The 16,466-nt window shown below is 46.9% G+C and overlaps 1 protein-coding gene across 1 annotated transcript in view; it reads left to right on the top strand.

Annotated features, from left to right (window-relative positions):
• The window catches only part of gli3 (GLI family zinc finger 3), an 88,923-nt gene that overhangs the window by 30,341 nt on the left and 42,116 nt on the right, over nucleotides 1–16,466 (top strand). The window contains 1 exon segment of the mRNA XM_053412916.1: nucleotides 4,900–5,121. Within this exon segment, the coding sequence (XP_053268891.1) occupies nucleotides 4,900–5,121 (222 nt within the window).

Raw genomic sequence — 16,466 nt, forward strand, 5'->3', positions numbered from 1 at the left:
TTCTCGAATGTCACCCACGTTAAGCAGATACGGGGAAGCGCTGAACTACGTCTGTAACCTCCACATAATGCAGAGCTGAACTCTGTTGTGGGGAAGGCACTGAGCTCCTTGTGGCACAGAGCCTGTCAGCCAAGAAGTTGATCAGAAAAATACCTCACACAATTGCCGTAATCCCCTGCGCTCTTGTCATGTTGGGTTTGGTGGAGTTTGAGCGGTCTCCCTCTCCCTCTCTTGTCTTTCAGTCTGCACTAATCGTGAATGATTCCCTCTGTCTATAGCGCCAATGCCAGGGCCGGTGAATCAGGTACATAAGCCTAAGCTGCTTGGAGAGGTGCTCTTATTAAACTCTAGCCAGCTGCTGGAATTTTTCTTCCCCCTCTCATTGTTAATTGGGGAGTCTTGAGTCTTTCCCGGGAGTTGATTTGCAAGAGAAAGAAAAAAAGGAGCAAGAGATTATTGCACAGGAGGAGAGGAGCTTTGAAGAAGTGTTTTGTGATTCAACTGTATATCCTTCTCCACTCTCCTCCTTGTTCACTCCCAGTGTGCTCCCCAGCCAAAATCTGTTTGTGCCACTGACAACAGGGCTTTGAGAAGTTCGAAGGTGGAACACAGCACATGTCGGGCTTTGGCTCAGAGGTACAACAACACCTCATCTGATGTTTTCGGCTTTTAGGAAAGGCAGTAACGGAGGCGATGGCCCTTTGTGCACCCGTGAAACATGCATGTCGTACCTTTAGACACTCGCTCGCTGTCTGAATGGGTTCATGCTGGAGGGCAAATGGGACGCTTGAGAGTCAAGGGCAGATTGGCATGTGGAGGAACAGCAGTCCTTGTTCTTAACCCCTGCCTCTAGAAAATACTTTCAAAAACAACAAGCCAAGGGTTTTGTTTCACTTCTCATTTCTTTGAATTGGCTGGGCACCCTTAACTTCAGCCCCCGCCCCTTGTCCCAGGGCCCAGCTTTAAGAGGAACTGGCCCCACTCCATTTCTCATTATCTCTTTTAAAATTTCATTTTGTCATTGCATCCATGCTCTCTTTTATTCGGCCATATTAAAGGCCATGCAAAGGGGTTTTCTCTGAAGGTATTCGAACCAGAGTTTTACAATAGAGACCCCAGACAAGGGGAAAAAAGGAAGAAACCCGGGCTTTAGGATTTAATGAGTGGCTTGCTGGGGGTGAAAGGCAGATAGAGAGCAAGTGAAGGAGAGCAAGAGAGAGTGCATTTGTCGAGGGTTAGAGAGAGAGGAGAAAGAGTGGTAAGGGAAGAAGAATGCAGGAATGGAGCACCAGGTACCATTATAGTGGCAGAGAAAGCTCCTGAAATACTAGAGCTGGGGCGTGAGCTCTGATCAGGATGGCAGTGAGCACAATTACCTTCTTTTCAAATCCTTCAGTGACACTGCAGGAGGAAGGAGGACTTTGAAACTTGAAAGGCAGGAGCTCGCTTTCAACCTCAAACGCGAGCAGGAAAGGGCTCTGAAATTTGTTCAGTGCTCCCCATCCACCATTAGCTTGTTTCTTCCTCTCGCCTCCAGGCATTTAAGCGCTTTTTGAAAAGATGTTAAGAAATTCAATCACCATAGAGAGAGCAGGATGGTTCTTTTTCCAGTTTTTTTGAGAGGCATACTTTTCCTCTGGTCCACAGAGGGCCAGCCTGCTGCTTTTGTGTTCGGCTGAATAGACCTGCAAACTGGTGGAGGACTGGATGCAGCAACCATGGGAAAAGAGGAAATAAAAGAGGAATAACAAATGAGGGAGGGAAAAGGGGAAAGGGTCTGTTGGGCTGATGGTCAGAGTTAGAGAAGTGTTGCAGGGTTGAACTTTTCAAAGTTGCCCATGTTTACCTGTGTCTGCTCTATCTTCATTATCCCATGTTTCTGACAGATACTTGACAAGTTATACGGATACAAAGGATTTCCACCAGCAGGTACAAGCAGCACAGAGGATGAACCTTACTCGAGACTTCTGGTTCTCTTCCACCAGTCACAAGAGTCAATTGAACCTTGTTGGTTTAACTAAAGTAATGAAGCCCCTTAAGGTGGTATATGGTGGAATGATGAACCCCCTCTGTGAGCTCGCCATGGTGACTGGAGGGGGCTGGTGGGACTGTGACACCGCTGTGATTGAACTGTTAGTCGCTTGACCTCCCTCGCTGGAGAGAGTCATATCTGAATAGCTGTGGGGGAGACACTGGAGAAGGAGAATAAAAAGAAAGGAGGAACAAGAAAGACTGGGGGAAAAAAGTCAATAAGACAAATTGAAATAATGAAAAATTATATTTTATTACGGCATCCCCTCAAACAGAGGCTTGACTCTCCCTGTGCGGTTCTGACCTGGCCCTTTGCTCCATATCTTCCCCTTTCACTCTTTTAAAGGTAAAATGCCCAAAAATGTCTTTTAAAAAAAACACAAGAAAAACTGCATTTTCTAAACTAAGCACTTTTAACAGTTCTTTGAAGGTTTTGCAGGAAAATGTTTTAAGACAGTTTTAGTGCCCAGTGGCCTCCCAACCGCTACAATATCTACTTCCCTCGTGATGAATCTATCTCTAATACATCAAATATCAGTATGAAAGTAAGAAGAAGGGCTTATAAATATGTAGCCAATTTTTATTTCCCCACATGATCAATGTGAGATTTCCTCGATGCAAAAGTGCTGAGAGTACTCAGCGGAAGCCTGTAGTACAAGGCTACATGCTCTGCCCTTAGCAGCGCTTGCTCCCAGCATAGTTTACAGTTTCGACGTCTTTCATTCCATGACAGGAGATGAACCCAATTCCGAAATCCCTTTATGTTAATATTGCGCTTTGCAAGAGCAGACCTATTAATCCAGCTTTAACCGTATAAGTGCCATTATTCCCTTAATAAGATCACTGGCTGTGCAGTATAGGATTAAATACTTATATCATAACTGACACTGTCATTTCCTGCGGATGATAGAGGCTTGCCTCTCTGGCTGTCAGTTCCGCGTTAAGAATCCTTGAATCTGCTGCCAGTACTGCGCCGGGGCATGGCTGGCCTCGAATCCAGGTAATGGATGTGGGAGAGTGAGGGGAATAACATCGGGACCCGTGGGTTGCTCCTTCTGCTCTCTCTCCTCGCCTCGCTCAATCTCATTCTCTCTTTCGGTTTCTCTCTTTTAACCTCCCCCTTGCCGATCGCGTCTTTTCTTCCGTGAAGTGCCACAGCATTATGCTGGTCCTCTTCGGTGCTTAAGGTGGTGCTCTTTAATCCGGCCCTCTACTCCGTTCTTAATTGCTGGTTGGATGCTGTTGGGCTGCAGTGCATGGTCGGGGAGCCCTGCATCGCTTGGCTGCTAATACCACAGTACCTGTGGCACCAGCTCAGCAGCGTTCTGCCAGGTTCTCAGCGAGCGACATTAATGCATCAAAGAGCAGTGGAGTGTACAGATGACCAACAGTGGTGAAATCATCAGGGCTGGACACTGAGCATTTACAGCAGCTGATAATGAAGGAATCGGGGCCCGAATTATAAAAAAACATAGTTGGTAACTGCTTATTTTCTTTATAGAATATTATAAACATTGATTTAATAATAAAAAATACAGTCATCCACTAATACCATACATTTTTTAACACAAAATAAAATCACCCTATAAAGTTGATTATTATCAATTTTAAAAAGAAATTACCTGCTTGTATATTCAACATAAATAAATTGTTTATGTTAAAAAATGTACTATTGAAAATGAGGACAAAATACATAAACTACATTAAATGTCAATGTGACTGAGTTGGCCTGTGTTGTATCATCCTACAGAAATCTCTAATTCCAGGTCAGGAGGCCAACTAACCCTTATATATGTCAGTTCAGAGGTCAGGGTCAAGGGTCATGTCTTCCTGGTGCAGCTCAGCTCTTGAACTCCACATTTATCCCCCTTTTTTACCCAGCATGCCATTGTAATTTCTCCAGAGACCCCACTTCTCCTAATTTCCCCCCGCGAGGGAGAGAAAGAGAAGGATTTAGCTTGAGAACAGTGAGTGAGTGAGTGAGTGAGAGAGAGGGAGAGAGGGAGGGCAGGGTTGATACAACCCATGACGCTGGTTAATGGGCAGTTTGGAATGCAGGCGGAAAGCCGGCGCTGCCTCCCCATGGGAATCCATTTCTTTATAAAAAGAACAGACAGCGCGGAATTTTAAGAACAGACTTTTGGGAATATCATGCCTCAATCTGGCCAAATGAAGAGGTTTGTTCATCAATGGTGTCATTTTTTGTTCATACACCATCTGCCTCTGAACTCCGACTCTTGGTGCCGTGGAAGCCAAACCCCGGCAGATTTGCTATGATGACAAAGCATAGGTTTCAGGTGTACAGAGCTGATCCCCAGCTCCTCCCTTTACCTAACCGCTCTACGTGAACAGACTTCCATACCAAGGGCTCATTGTGTGTGAGTGTACAGCTCTGTGTAACGCCGTTTTCAGACATGAACCCAGAATAATATAATGCCTGGACAATAGGGTCAGGACATTATACGGACAATGCCCTTCACATAGAAACAATGCAGCAGGATATTGTCCGGGTCAGACGTGTTCACAACAATAGGAAAATGTCCGGAACATGCAGGTGAAGGGAAGTGCCTGAGTAGAGCATGCAGGAGCAGGATATGATGTAAAATGTCCACCACGGGATTCAAGTGCTTTTGTTTAAATCACATCATCATCAGTGTTGGACCTTATCACTTAAAGCTCGTGAATCTTGCTTACTTCCCAAGTTCACATCTTTGTTGTCGTCTTCTTCGTCTTCTAAGTAAGAGATCCTCACATCTGCTCCCAACTTTTATTCTGATATCTGCTCATGATAAACCTGTTACTCCTCCAAAGTCTTCCACATCACATTTATACTCTCCTCTCTCTCTCCTCATGTGTCTGCTCTGACAGAAGACGATAGCTCAGGTACACCCTACCACCGTGAGAGGCGCAATGCCATCAGCTCTCGGGCCCCGGCCAACGAGGAGCCCTCCACCTCCACAGAGGATCGGCCATCGCTGCTCAAGAAGGAGCTGCATGCTTCCATGCCCCACCTGGTTGACCACGGCCTGCCGTACCGAGGCGCTCTATTCGCCATGGACCCCCGCAATGGCTACCTAGAGTCGCACTATGGTGAGTCCACTTAAAATTTGACCTTTTCTTTCTCTTTTTAAATGAAAAATATATTGATATAGTAGCTCAAGGACCTGAATACAGCCACCCAAACACTGAGGCCAGTCTCTTCCATGTAGGTGAGAGGCAGGACTGCAAGATGCTTGATTAAATCTGACAGATTGGCCTCTCTCTTGTGCTTGCTCTTTCCTACACACACACACACACAAACACACACACACACACATGCACACACAGTATGGGGAACGGCCAGCGTAGCTTCTTAATTCCCTCATTAGGGGCCTGTCTGAGCACAGTACTCCGCTTTCTCTCATCAACACACACTTCAAAGCCCTAAAAGCAGCGGCGAGTGAAACCGCACCACTCCCTACTCTGCCTACCCTCTCTTTCTCTTTCTTTCTCTCTCTCTCTCTCTCTCTCTCTCTCTCTCTCTCTCTGAAACTGTGAGAGAAAGGAAAGGTGGTGAGAAAGGGAAAAAGAGAGAGAGAGAGAGTAATGGAGATGAAGCTGGAGAGATTGAGGTGAAGGGAGAACTGTGGCTTGAGTTAGATCATTTGCAGGAAAAGGTGAGATGGACGGTAGATGAAAGTGCAGCTGTGTGTGTGTGTGTGGAACGACAGAGCAGGAGATGATTGGGGAGTAAGAGGCTGATTAGGAGGTTAATTCAGCGGCGGCTGTTGCCAGGACTTAGCCTGGATTTGATGTGATAGCTTGTTTAGTTTGGTTAAATTGGCTCTGAATTGGGACAGACAAGAGTGGACAGAGACGTTTTAATCCCGTGGCGGTAATGAAAAGTCCAGCGGACCCAAACCTTACTGTAACTGCAGCCGCTTCATTAGCTGTTGCTCCCCTGTGCTCGGGTGCGTGGGAGTCACCAAGGTGCCTCTTTAAGCGAAATGTTACTTAAAACCCGGCCATGGTGCTGTGGACAGGGCCCTCGAGGGCAGAACATTACTGCCCATTACATCCTGACCTACCTCAGCAACACTGCCACATCTCATTTTATGTTTGCTGGGAGGGTACGTGTGAAGGAGCTCTGGCGGTTCCAGACCACTGAAGCCTTCAGGGGTTGGAGTAGAGTAAGGGGGGGTTGCGGGGGTCAGCGTGGGGCTTGGGGGTCATGTGGAAAAGTCACAGTCTGAAATGGAGAGTTCAAAAGCAGCAGGAAAAGTCAAAAGGGCCGTAGAGCTTCAAGAGGCTTTCATCGGGGCTCAAGAGGCTTGAAGGCTGCAATCACATGAAACATGGTGGACGTGAGTAAAGTGATGCTTGCTGGGAAACTCTAGGTATGACGCACACTCCTTCTAAATTGCTTCTTGCACTATTTTAAAACACAAGTCTTTAGTGTTGGTACTGAAACAATCAGTCAATCAACAGAAAACTAATTGACAGCAATTTAATAAATTATTATTTAAAATTACCTCTGCCAAGACCTGACAGTGCTCTTATGAAACCACATTTAAATTCAGTTGATCCAGATTTTTATTTAGATCTCCACCAAATCGAACACAGTCATAAATATCAGTCCCATTAACATGCCATATTTTCATCTTTAAAATGAAAATAAAACTATTGTCTTAGAGTTCAATGTAAATGTTGAAATCTCACAATGTTAAAGAAAGTGGTAAAAAATCCATATCCTGTAGCCGCCCTCTGCTGTGGAAGACCTGTGATCAGAGATGAGAGCATTGCTGTGCAACACCTCCGCCTGGCCCCAGGTGTTAAGGACATGGGGTGTCCCTTAAGGCAACGGCCCCATTTTGTCTGATTGAACCCAGCACCAGAGCTCAATCCCCACGAGCTCCGGCGGTCTGAGGGTCAGCAGAACGAAGGGGCTCCCCCTAAAACCTCCACTTCCCCTCCCTCCCTCCGCCGCTTTGAACCAGGAGCCTGTAGCGTCTGTCGCCACTCTTATACCACAAGGTGTAAAGAGCCACTGGCTCCTGTTCTGGTTTCTGGTTCCATACATGTGAGCACACACATTATAAGCACACACACACACACACTCAGCCCTTACTCCACCAGCGGCAGCCCCTCTCTATGAGGGCTTTGTCACCTCCTAAATTCATCCCAGGTGTGTGCATGTGTGTGTGTGTTTGTGATGGAGAGGGGGCCCTAAGCCTTTGTGCTGTGCTTGCACAGTGCACCACGCCACGCAGCAGACAGCCAGGTAAATCCGATTACTCTTAGCGCTGGTGTGTGTCAGTGCTTAATGTGCCTAAATGCGATGGCACCTGCAGCCTCCCCACACCTGGCCGCTGGGTTTTGAAAATGGTAGCAACGCACTGGGGAGCGTGGGAGTTGAACAACAGGAAAGAGAGCAAGGGGGGTTTATCTTCAGGGGTCTGTGCTCTGGGTAAATCTGTGCTATTCACCCAGACTTGTGGTCTCCCACTCCTCTTGCGTCCACGGCCTAAGACTGTGTTTACTCTGGTTTTTACACCCACTTCAGTGCAGAAAAGAGGAGACACGAAGGAAACATTGCCCCATTGTTACCATTAGCTAATCGTGGTGTTGCCTGAGTCTTAGCTGCTTTTCTTGGGCAAACACTGGATAAGAGTCCATATCCTTCTTACCACAACACTAATACATGGGGCTTTGCTGTGGGATAAGTTGAAAGGATTGAGACGAGGATTAATGAGGAAGAAGTCTTTCTTTAAGATCTTAATTGTGTAGAAATGTGAATGGGATGTGCGGCACAGACATCTGTTTACATTATGTGCTGATTAGCCGGTCAGTGGTCCTGCAGCAACAGTGAGCCCACTTGCTGGCGAAGCGTCTCTGGATCCGCTTCTTTTAAAGTGTCTCGTTCTTAAACACTTGCCCTTCTTTGCTTAACTAAACACATCCGTGGAGGGACTTAATGCACATCCCTTTCAATGGTTTTCTTGCAAATGTTAAAACTGCACTGAAAAACCAGAGAGGGATAGTAGAAAGGATGCCAACTAGCCTTAGAGACAATACTTGAAGATTTTGGTGGCACAATATTTGTGACTCTATGGTATCAGTGATACATTTGATCATTTATAGGACTAAACCAGGACACATTGAGTGTGTCTCCAGGCTGTGACGGCTGCTTTTCTGTCCTTGGGTTAAAAAACAGAAAGAATCAAGCCCAGTTCTGGATCCCGGGGCATAATCCGCACACTAAAGCCTTGCTGTCCTAAACTGATCTCAGAAACCAAGCTTGCTAAGCTAGAGTCAGTGAATGTATGGATCTCTTGGCTGAAGATTTCTTTCACATGTATCACAGCATCCCGACTCTCTGAGCCTGGCCAAAGGTGACTGCTACCTTGTTCACACTGACCCTGTGTTCTGGGAAAGCTGGTACGAACACTGAGCCACGGCATAAAACCTGTTCCTGGGTTTTATGGTGTGGCGGGGGGATGGTGGGTGTCCAGTCATATGGGTTAAACTCTAAACTGCTTCGGCGAGCTGATCTCAGGTCTACTGGGCCGTAGCACGCCAGCCTCTGCCCCGGCGTCAGTCTGTCTGCCTCAATATCAAAATGCAGCTGACCACTGAACTGAATGAGCTCGCTGTCACCAAACTGAACGTGATCTGCACAGCAATGGCCCTGGACTCTCTACAGTTAATTACAGTGCTTGGTCATTCAGTTCATAGGGACCTTTCCAGATGTCCAGAAAGAGAAGGAGAAAGCAGGAAAGAGGAATTATAAAGTGTGGGTTTGCGTGTTTTAGGAAAAAGTGCTATTCTGAAATTGTGCTGAAAGAACAAACTTTCTGGGCCCTTGTCGGTTTAAACGTGAAAAGGTTCAAACATCCCCCCCCCCCCCCTCCCCAAAAGAACTGAGGGGCGCAGTTGAGAGCCTGGGGTGGGGAGTCATGTGCCTGCTTCATGGGTAAGTGTTTGTCTTTGTGATTGTTACAATATTGGCTTTTTGAGCATGGTGGCACGTTGTAGTCCCACAGCGGTGTGCCGGCACAGAGAAGCCTGGGGCACACTGCAGGCAATGGAGAGGGATTCCTTCCATCCACCTCCTTTCATCAAGAAAGAACAACATGGGCCTGTGCTCTGCTGTGGCCCCTTGGTCCAACGCACCAGGGATAATCAGATGATCCCCTTTTATACAGCTTATTAGAGGCTTCTCATGCTGTACGATAGGCCATATTCTCACATGCATGTGCCCCTTTGTAGCGCTGGATGATTTAAGGGGGTTAAGCAGAGTCTGAAGTGCACGGAGTATGCACTTTTAAGGTCGCGTGGTGCTCTCACCACAGAGCCGATGCGTGTGAACTGGGTGTTTCGGAAATAATGGCCGTTCTTACAATGACAAGATTAAATGCGAAGGGGCTGAGAGGAATTAAGAAGAATTTTCAGAGAACTTAAGATGTTCAAAGAATACTACTCAGCATTTCTTGGTATCGTTGTAGCAACATCTGTCAGTATGTTTTACTTCTTTTCAAATGAGATTGGTTAATCAGTCAAGTGGCAGATGCTAGCGGGAACAATGAGCACTTTGCTGTCGTCGCAGAGGCTTAACAGGAAGATTTCTGCTGCACTTTGTGTCTCCAGAAGCAGAATCCGCTGCAGCAAACACCACTGGCGACAACAAAACCAAGCACAATGCTGTAAAAACAAGACGACTAAATGCTCACGGGGGCTTCTCCTCAGCTAGCTGGTTAAAGCCACAATATATTAGGCGTTTTCTCTCCTCCTTAAGTTGCCCTGTAGTCTCCAGCAGGATAATCACCTCTGTGTGCTGCGGGAGAATCAAAGAATTGTTTCATGCCGTTCTGTTTGTTTTCCTGCGTATCCAATTCTCATCTTAACCCCCTTTTTTTTATATTTGCATTCCACTCACACAGTGGCAAAGATAAGCGCCCGTATCCCTTCAGCCAACAGCCCGTATCTTGCTCTTGTCTCTGGAGGGTCACGAGTATATATTGTTCTACACGTAGGGGAGGCTGATGAACACAGTATAATTAAAATGTTTGTAGCAGCCTGGTGAAATGTGAGATATATCGCCGGAGAAAAAAGAGAGGGAGTAAGGGCTGAGTCTGAGGGTATAAGTGAGACAGAGGGGTAGGAAAGAGAGAGAAGAGAAGGATTGCAGAAGAAGGAGGGGGGTGTAACAAAGCAGAAAATGAAGAGAGACATAAAAGAATGGGAGCTCAAGGAGGTCAGCCCCATCACAGGCTTTAGTGTTGCCTTCAAAGATGCCTGGGACAGGTGGCAGCTCCAGACAATCTCGCACCACAGAGCAGCATCCTCTCAGGAGGAGATAAGGGATTCCTCCATCCAGGCGCCCTCCTCTCCCTCCTCCTCCTTCGCTCACACTCTCCACCTCCCTTATACCCACCCCCCGCACCTCCTCTTCTTCTTTTTCCCATCTTCCCCAGTTCTCCCAGCCAGGCCGCTTTGATGTGGCTCAGTGTGAGCGGGCAGCTGTAGGCCATGGGGCTGCGGCAGTGCTGCTGGGCCACTGGGCCGGTGGACCGCTGGGAGCAGACTGGAGCGCGGCTCAATCAGTGGGGCTCTCCGGTGCCCGGCACTTTCAGGTCTCATTAAAGCGCTCCGGCAGGGCTAATCCTCTTTAAGGTTTACATGGGCCCCAGTTTGTCTCTCTGCCCAGGCTGAAGGAACCCCTGGGCGCCACCTGTGTGACAAAGACTCAAATCACTGTGACACAAGTTCCCTCCGTCTGCTGCCTCTCTCCTTTGCTCCCCTTGTATCCTCTCCTCTCTCTTCCCTCTTTCTGTATGGCCTTTGCTTTCCGTCCCCTGTGCATTCGGCCCCTTCTTGCCTCCCCTTCCCTTGACAGTACCTAGGCCTGGTTGTAAGTCTTTTAGGATTATTTGGGTGGAAACTGTTGACAGGGACTGCAGTAAACGGATTACAACTTTGTTCTTGTTTTGGGATGCTGCGTGGAGGGAAAGGGGAGAGATCAGGAGGACGCGCTTTGAATAATGAGAGAGGCGAGGAAAAAGAGATAGGCCTAGAGCGGGATTAATTGAAAGAATTAGGAGGACGATGCAAGAGTGAGAGAGAGAGGGTGAAAGAGAGGGTAAGGTGACAGCAATGCACAGAGCGTGCAGAGTGTAAAAGAGGGAGAATCAGAGAATTCCAGATGTTGCTGCACTCATAAGACCCTAATTGGTCCAGAAGCGTCACCTCGTCTGGCCCTGCAGAGCCCAGTTCATCTGATTGCTGACACTGGGCTTTGTCTTCCCTCCGTGACACGCAATTTCCGCCATTAGCCGAAATAATGGCCACGTACCTCCAGAAGCCTGCACGGAGTACGAATTTACAACACACAGGGAAATACCATCTTCTACGCAGCCACCGGTTGCCACTAACTTTAACACCATATGAATATATTTAAGCCGTTTATGAGCTCAACCTTTTTTCTAAAAGATTTTTCCAAATATTGCGATTCCAGAGTTGGTTTTCAAATTGCAAGAAGCTGCTGTTTTAGTGCGAGACAGCTCGCTTCCCTTTCTGCAATATTCTCAGTTCACTTTTAAATCCTGCTGCCCTTGAATGCACCGCGAAGGAGTATTTTTACACCGGCCCGTTGTTTTATCCACATTACCAGGCGGTAATACATAATTTTGACAAAAAATAAATAAAGCTGCCAAAAATACACTCTGTGATGGATTACCTCTCTAAATCAAGATTAAAGTACCTTCAACTTGACATTCATAGTGCACAGAACTGAGCCGAGAACAATGGCGACCAGGAAATATTTTCTTTGGTAAACAAAGTTACATCAAAATGCCTGGTATTAGTCAGTGACCTCCCAGCGTGGTTCAGAATTGAGAAGACGTCCATGTTCCCCAAACAGTGTCCAGCCTTTGTGTTATTATAATGCAGGTGTATTCACCTCACAGTCACAATCACAGAGGCCCAGGGAGGAGCTGGGACACAGGGCTACATGGGGTCAGCCTTTCACAGAGTAGCTTTGGCGTCAATGACCTTGACTCTCATATATATAGTTTATCCTACATTTCCTACAATATAGGCATTTAAAGGAGTTTTTAAAAACAGATAGTTGACACTGTGGATCTTCTAATTTCTCCTGTGACCCCTAATTTCTAAGTAAAGATCTCAACCAAAAGATCAAACCCTACAGCGGCTTTGTTTTTGAGAGGAGTAAATCACACAGGGGGGAGTTGAAGCAAACTAAAAGACCCGGTGAGTTAACCCCAGGTTTAAATCAACTCCCTTCTCTCTGTGTGGAGACTCGGAGATAGACAGATGAGAGATAGAGAGTTGGAGAGAAGTGGAGAGTGGTGTAGTGCAGAGTTCCAGTTACTAAACTGCTGTGTAAATCACTCCCCCAGCCGGGTGGGGGAGAGGAGGCCGGCGGGTTGGGTAGGGGAGGGTGGAGAGGGTGCTGGAGTGAGGGGAGAGGGCCGACGCGTAATGCTTTGTTCTGCTCCCCAGCTTATCCCAATCTGGAGAAATTCACCAAATGTAGGAGATAGATTGGCGCAGCGCAGGGGCCTCGTGAAATAACCCTCACTCCCTGATCCACACTGGGATACAGGGAGGTGGAGAGCGGTTGGAAAATGGGGGGGGAATAGCTTGGGGCCCCTAGAAAAGCTGTGTGAGTGCTTAGCTCCACTCCAGTAAGGTTAGGGTCCTTTCGCTGGAGTGTGCAATTTGTTAGGATGGACACGTGAATGTCTCGCAGATGTTCCGTCAACATATTTGTGTGGGGGGGGGGAGCTACTTGAAAAGTTTTCTTTGTAAATATGTTTTCAGATATTTGTCCCGTAAGCGGCCACATGTTTCACTGGGGATTCAAATTTTTTAAGATTTGAACTCTCAGATAAAGTTTGGAAGGGTATTGTTGCGTGTCGCGTGGATGATGCACGAGCACAATGAAGCCGTGAAAAATGATCCTGAACCGAGCTTTGTCGGTGCAAAGAGATAACCTGCTTAAAGATTAAATCCCAGAGCAAATATGTATAGACTTGTAGAACCACGAGGAGAAAGGACGGGCATTGACCGACTTGTTCAGTCTAGACAAACAAATTACTTCTGACAGCGAGTAGCGATGGAATGTATACTTGAACAGAGCAGCCTGTTATCGTGCGTGGCTGACGTCTCTCTCTTTTTTTTTTACTGCTCACTTTCTCTCCTCCGCTCTGTTCTGTTTTCTTTTCCCCCACCGCGTTAATTGCTTTTACCCACAGAAAAAGTTTTTGTGTTTCAAGGGTGTGAGAGCAATTGAGCAGGAGAGACGGCGAAAGCAAAAAAACGGCGGCGGAGAGAGAGAAAGAAATCTATTGATTTTCAGAGGAAGGGCAGAGTGTGATCTAGCAGCCGTACGTATATGACGAATGGCAGAGAGATTAGGAATCCAACACTTAACATTCTCCTGTTATTTAACCTCTCTTCTCGCTTTCTTCTCCCTTTTTTTTAAACTATTGCTCTTTGCAGACTAAAGAGCTTTTTTTTTTTTTTTTTTTTATCTTTCTCTGTTCCTTTGCCCAAACATTTCATACAGCAGAAAAGGCTTCGCACAGCACGAGCATTAGACTAATTTATACAGTGGTAATTAGGCCATTAGACCTGAAACAATCTGGGACCTGTAATTAAGCAAAGCGCTCCAAAAGTCAACCGCAACTCCCATTGAGCTCAGCTAAACACTCTCCCAAAGTGTTGTTTACATGTCCAAACAGCTTGAGGTCTCAGTGTACGCAGACGTGTTGAGAGACTGGTTGTGAGGGGATTGATCACAGGGAGAGAAGCGGGCCAGCGTCCAGACTACTTCCGTCTGGATGGGCTGTACGGGGTCCATCTCCTGCCAACCAGATACTGATGGGAGGCCCTCGTGTCACATGTCTCAAGGGAAGCAGGATGAAAAATGCTTAACACACGAAAGTCACACACCATGCAAACACACACACACGCAACCTTCACAGTTATGCTTGATTGCAGATATTGTGTTGTGTTTGTAGCCTAGAATCAATTTACTTTTTCATGACTTTATTTGTGGAATGACTATTAAGGATTCAAGTAAAATAATTTTGCGTCGTTTTAAGGGGTCTTAAAGTAAAAATGTGTGTACTGTGCATAGGCAAAGATATTAGTAAAGTAGTAGTATTGTATACATAAAGATATTTCAGTGCAAATCCTCCACCACAGTCCCAGACACATCACACACACACACATTTAGATGTTCTAGCCAAACCTCAAAGATAAACATTGTTTTAGCTCTGGACTAATGTAATCAGCCGTTCTCCGGGCCCCAGGCCTCGAGCCCACAGTGCCCCCCCCCCCCCTCCTGTTGCAGTGTCTCTGGCACCATCTCAAGATGACACCTTCAGGAGTGAGTAAGAACAGCAGTAACACAATACGCCCTGCACTGTCACAGCAAACTCAAGTACACGCTCAAGTACTCACTCCCAGAGAGGAGCGACACAAGTTGCACACAAATGCACTTGTAAACATGCGAATAGAAAAAAGTCCGGAGCATCTTTCACACAGTTTGCAAAGTGTTGCAGAAATATGGTGCAACTTCAGGCCCCTGCTGCAGACGAGCGTGCCTGAGCAGTGAGATCATGAGCAGGGAAAGAGGTGGCATAATGAAATCTGGCAGTCACCGCCACGGCACAGGCTTCATATGTTCCACATTAGTAATTCACAAACCTCTGGAGCAGGCCCCAGCAGCCCTTTTCTCCCTCCGCCTTAGTCACTTATGACAATCTGTCACTGGCTCTTTGTGCTCCTGCAGCGGCGTGTCGTTGAGGAGCGCAGTTTTCATAGAGCAGCGTTTCGTCCTCGGCTGCGGGCGACGCTCTGTTAGAGCCGAGTCAGTGAACCCTCACCAGCGCAGAGGAGGAGACCAGGTTCAGCCGTCAAGACAGTAAACTCACAATGCTGAGTTGACAACAAAGGAGAAGGAAGAGAAATTGTTATTGTTGTGTATTATCAAAAACCCAAATCAGAATTGTGAGTGACAGCTGGAATTCTCTCCGAAAGTATCACATCACAAATGTTCCAAAGCCCGGTGAAGATCCTTTGTGGAAACACTTCCATTATGAAAGGAGATTAACCAATAAGGATTTTGCAAATGATATGCTTTAGGCTTCATCCTCCCCTTGTCCTCCCCCTTCTTTTGAAATTATTCAAGTGTCCAATAAAGGACAAGGCAATTACCATCCTCTCTTTAATGAAGGAGAAGCCGGCTTCTCCTTCATTCCTGAGCATGGTGTTTGTACTGAATTAGAATTAATGAGCTTGGTCAAAGTTTGCTTCTAATTGCCCTTTCATTAAGACCCATTTGTAATCATGTCTTAATGACGTCTATCTAGTCTCCTGAAAGAATCCCAAAATTTTGACCAAAAATTAATAATGCTGCTCTGAAAAGTTGCACTGGCCTCATTAAAATGTTTGACTTGTGAAGATCTATGAAAATGTGTTTCAGCATCAAACAGTTTGGAAACTATCCAGTGTTCCCAAAGTCCAGATTTTCAGTGTTTGGCCGAGGTGATTTGATCCCTCTCTCTCTTTACCAGTGGAGGTTGATTCTGGTGAAACACAGTGCTGCTTGTGTTTGGTTCCTATGTGCCCTCCAGCTGTTTTCTCCATTAGAAGAATACCCCCTGAATATCCAGAAGAGCAGGAGCAATTTAGTCCGGGAGTAAACAGTAAGGAGTCCCTGCAGGAAACACTGGAGATGGATTGCAGGATGGTGTCTCTCCCCCTCTCTCCTTCGCCCTCTGTTCTTTGCGACTGTATACATTCCCTCCAGTGACACTGGGCTGTTTGCCTCGCTAATGGAGAGCTGCGCTGGCGTAAAAGAGGTGGCAGGCTCTATTTAGATAGGGCCCGGGTAAAGTAAACTTCTGAGTTAGATTTAAATAAACCTCGGCGGAACTGTTTGCCATGCGGCAGAGTCGTGGGCCACAGCGAGAGGAGGGAGGGGAGGGAGGGGAGGAGTGATGAAGGAGGGAGAGGAGAAAAAGGTCCAGTCTAGGCATAGGGCTGTGCTGACTGAGGAGCTCCAGAGACATAAACATAGGGGGGGGATTTCTGGGTAATTCAATGAGGAGTGGCGGATGTGGGAATGAAGGGGTGGAGTCTTTAAAATGATTTCACAGTTTGTAATGTCTGCAGTCATCCCACATCGCCCAACAGGACAGAGGTCAGTGTAGAGTTCCTGCAGGGGGCGGGGGGGGGGGGGGGGGGGAGGGGAATCAGCATCAACAACATGAAGCCTCTACTCCCTTCAAGCTAGAACTCGGCACATAAACCTGAAGCTTCATTTCCGACTCTGACAGCCGAGGGCCGGCAGCCCAGGCGTGGAGCTACGGAGAGTAAACAAAACCGATTCTGCCCTCGGCTCACCTCAAGCCAATCTCTCCATC

The sequence above is a fragment of the Pleuronectes platessa genome, chromosome 20 (assembly GCF_947347685.1).
Source record: "Pleuronectes platessa chromosome 20, fPlePla1.1, whole genome shotgun sequence".
Lineage (NCBI taxonomy): Eukaryota > Metazoa > Chordata > Actinopteri > Pleuronectiformes > Pleuronectidae > Pleuronectes > Pleuronectes platessa.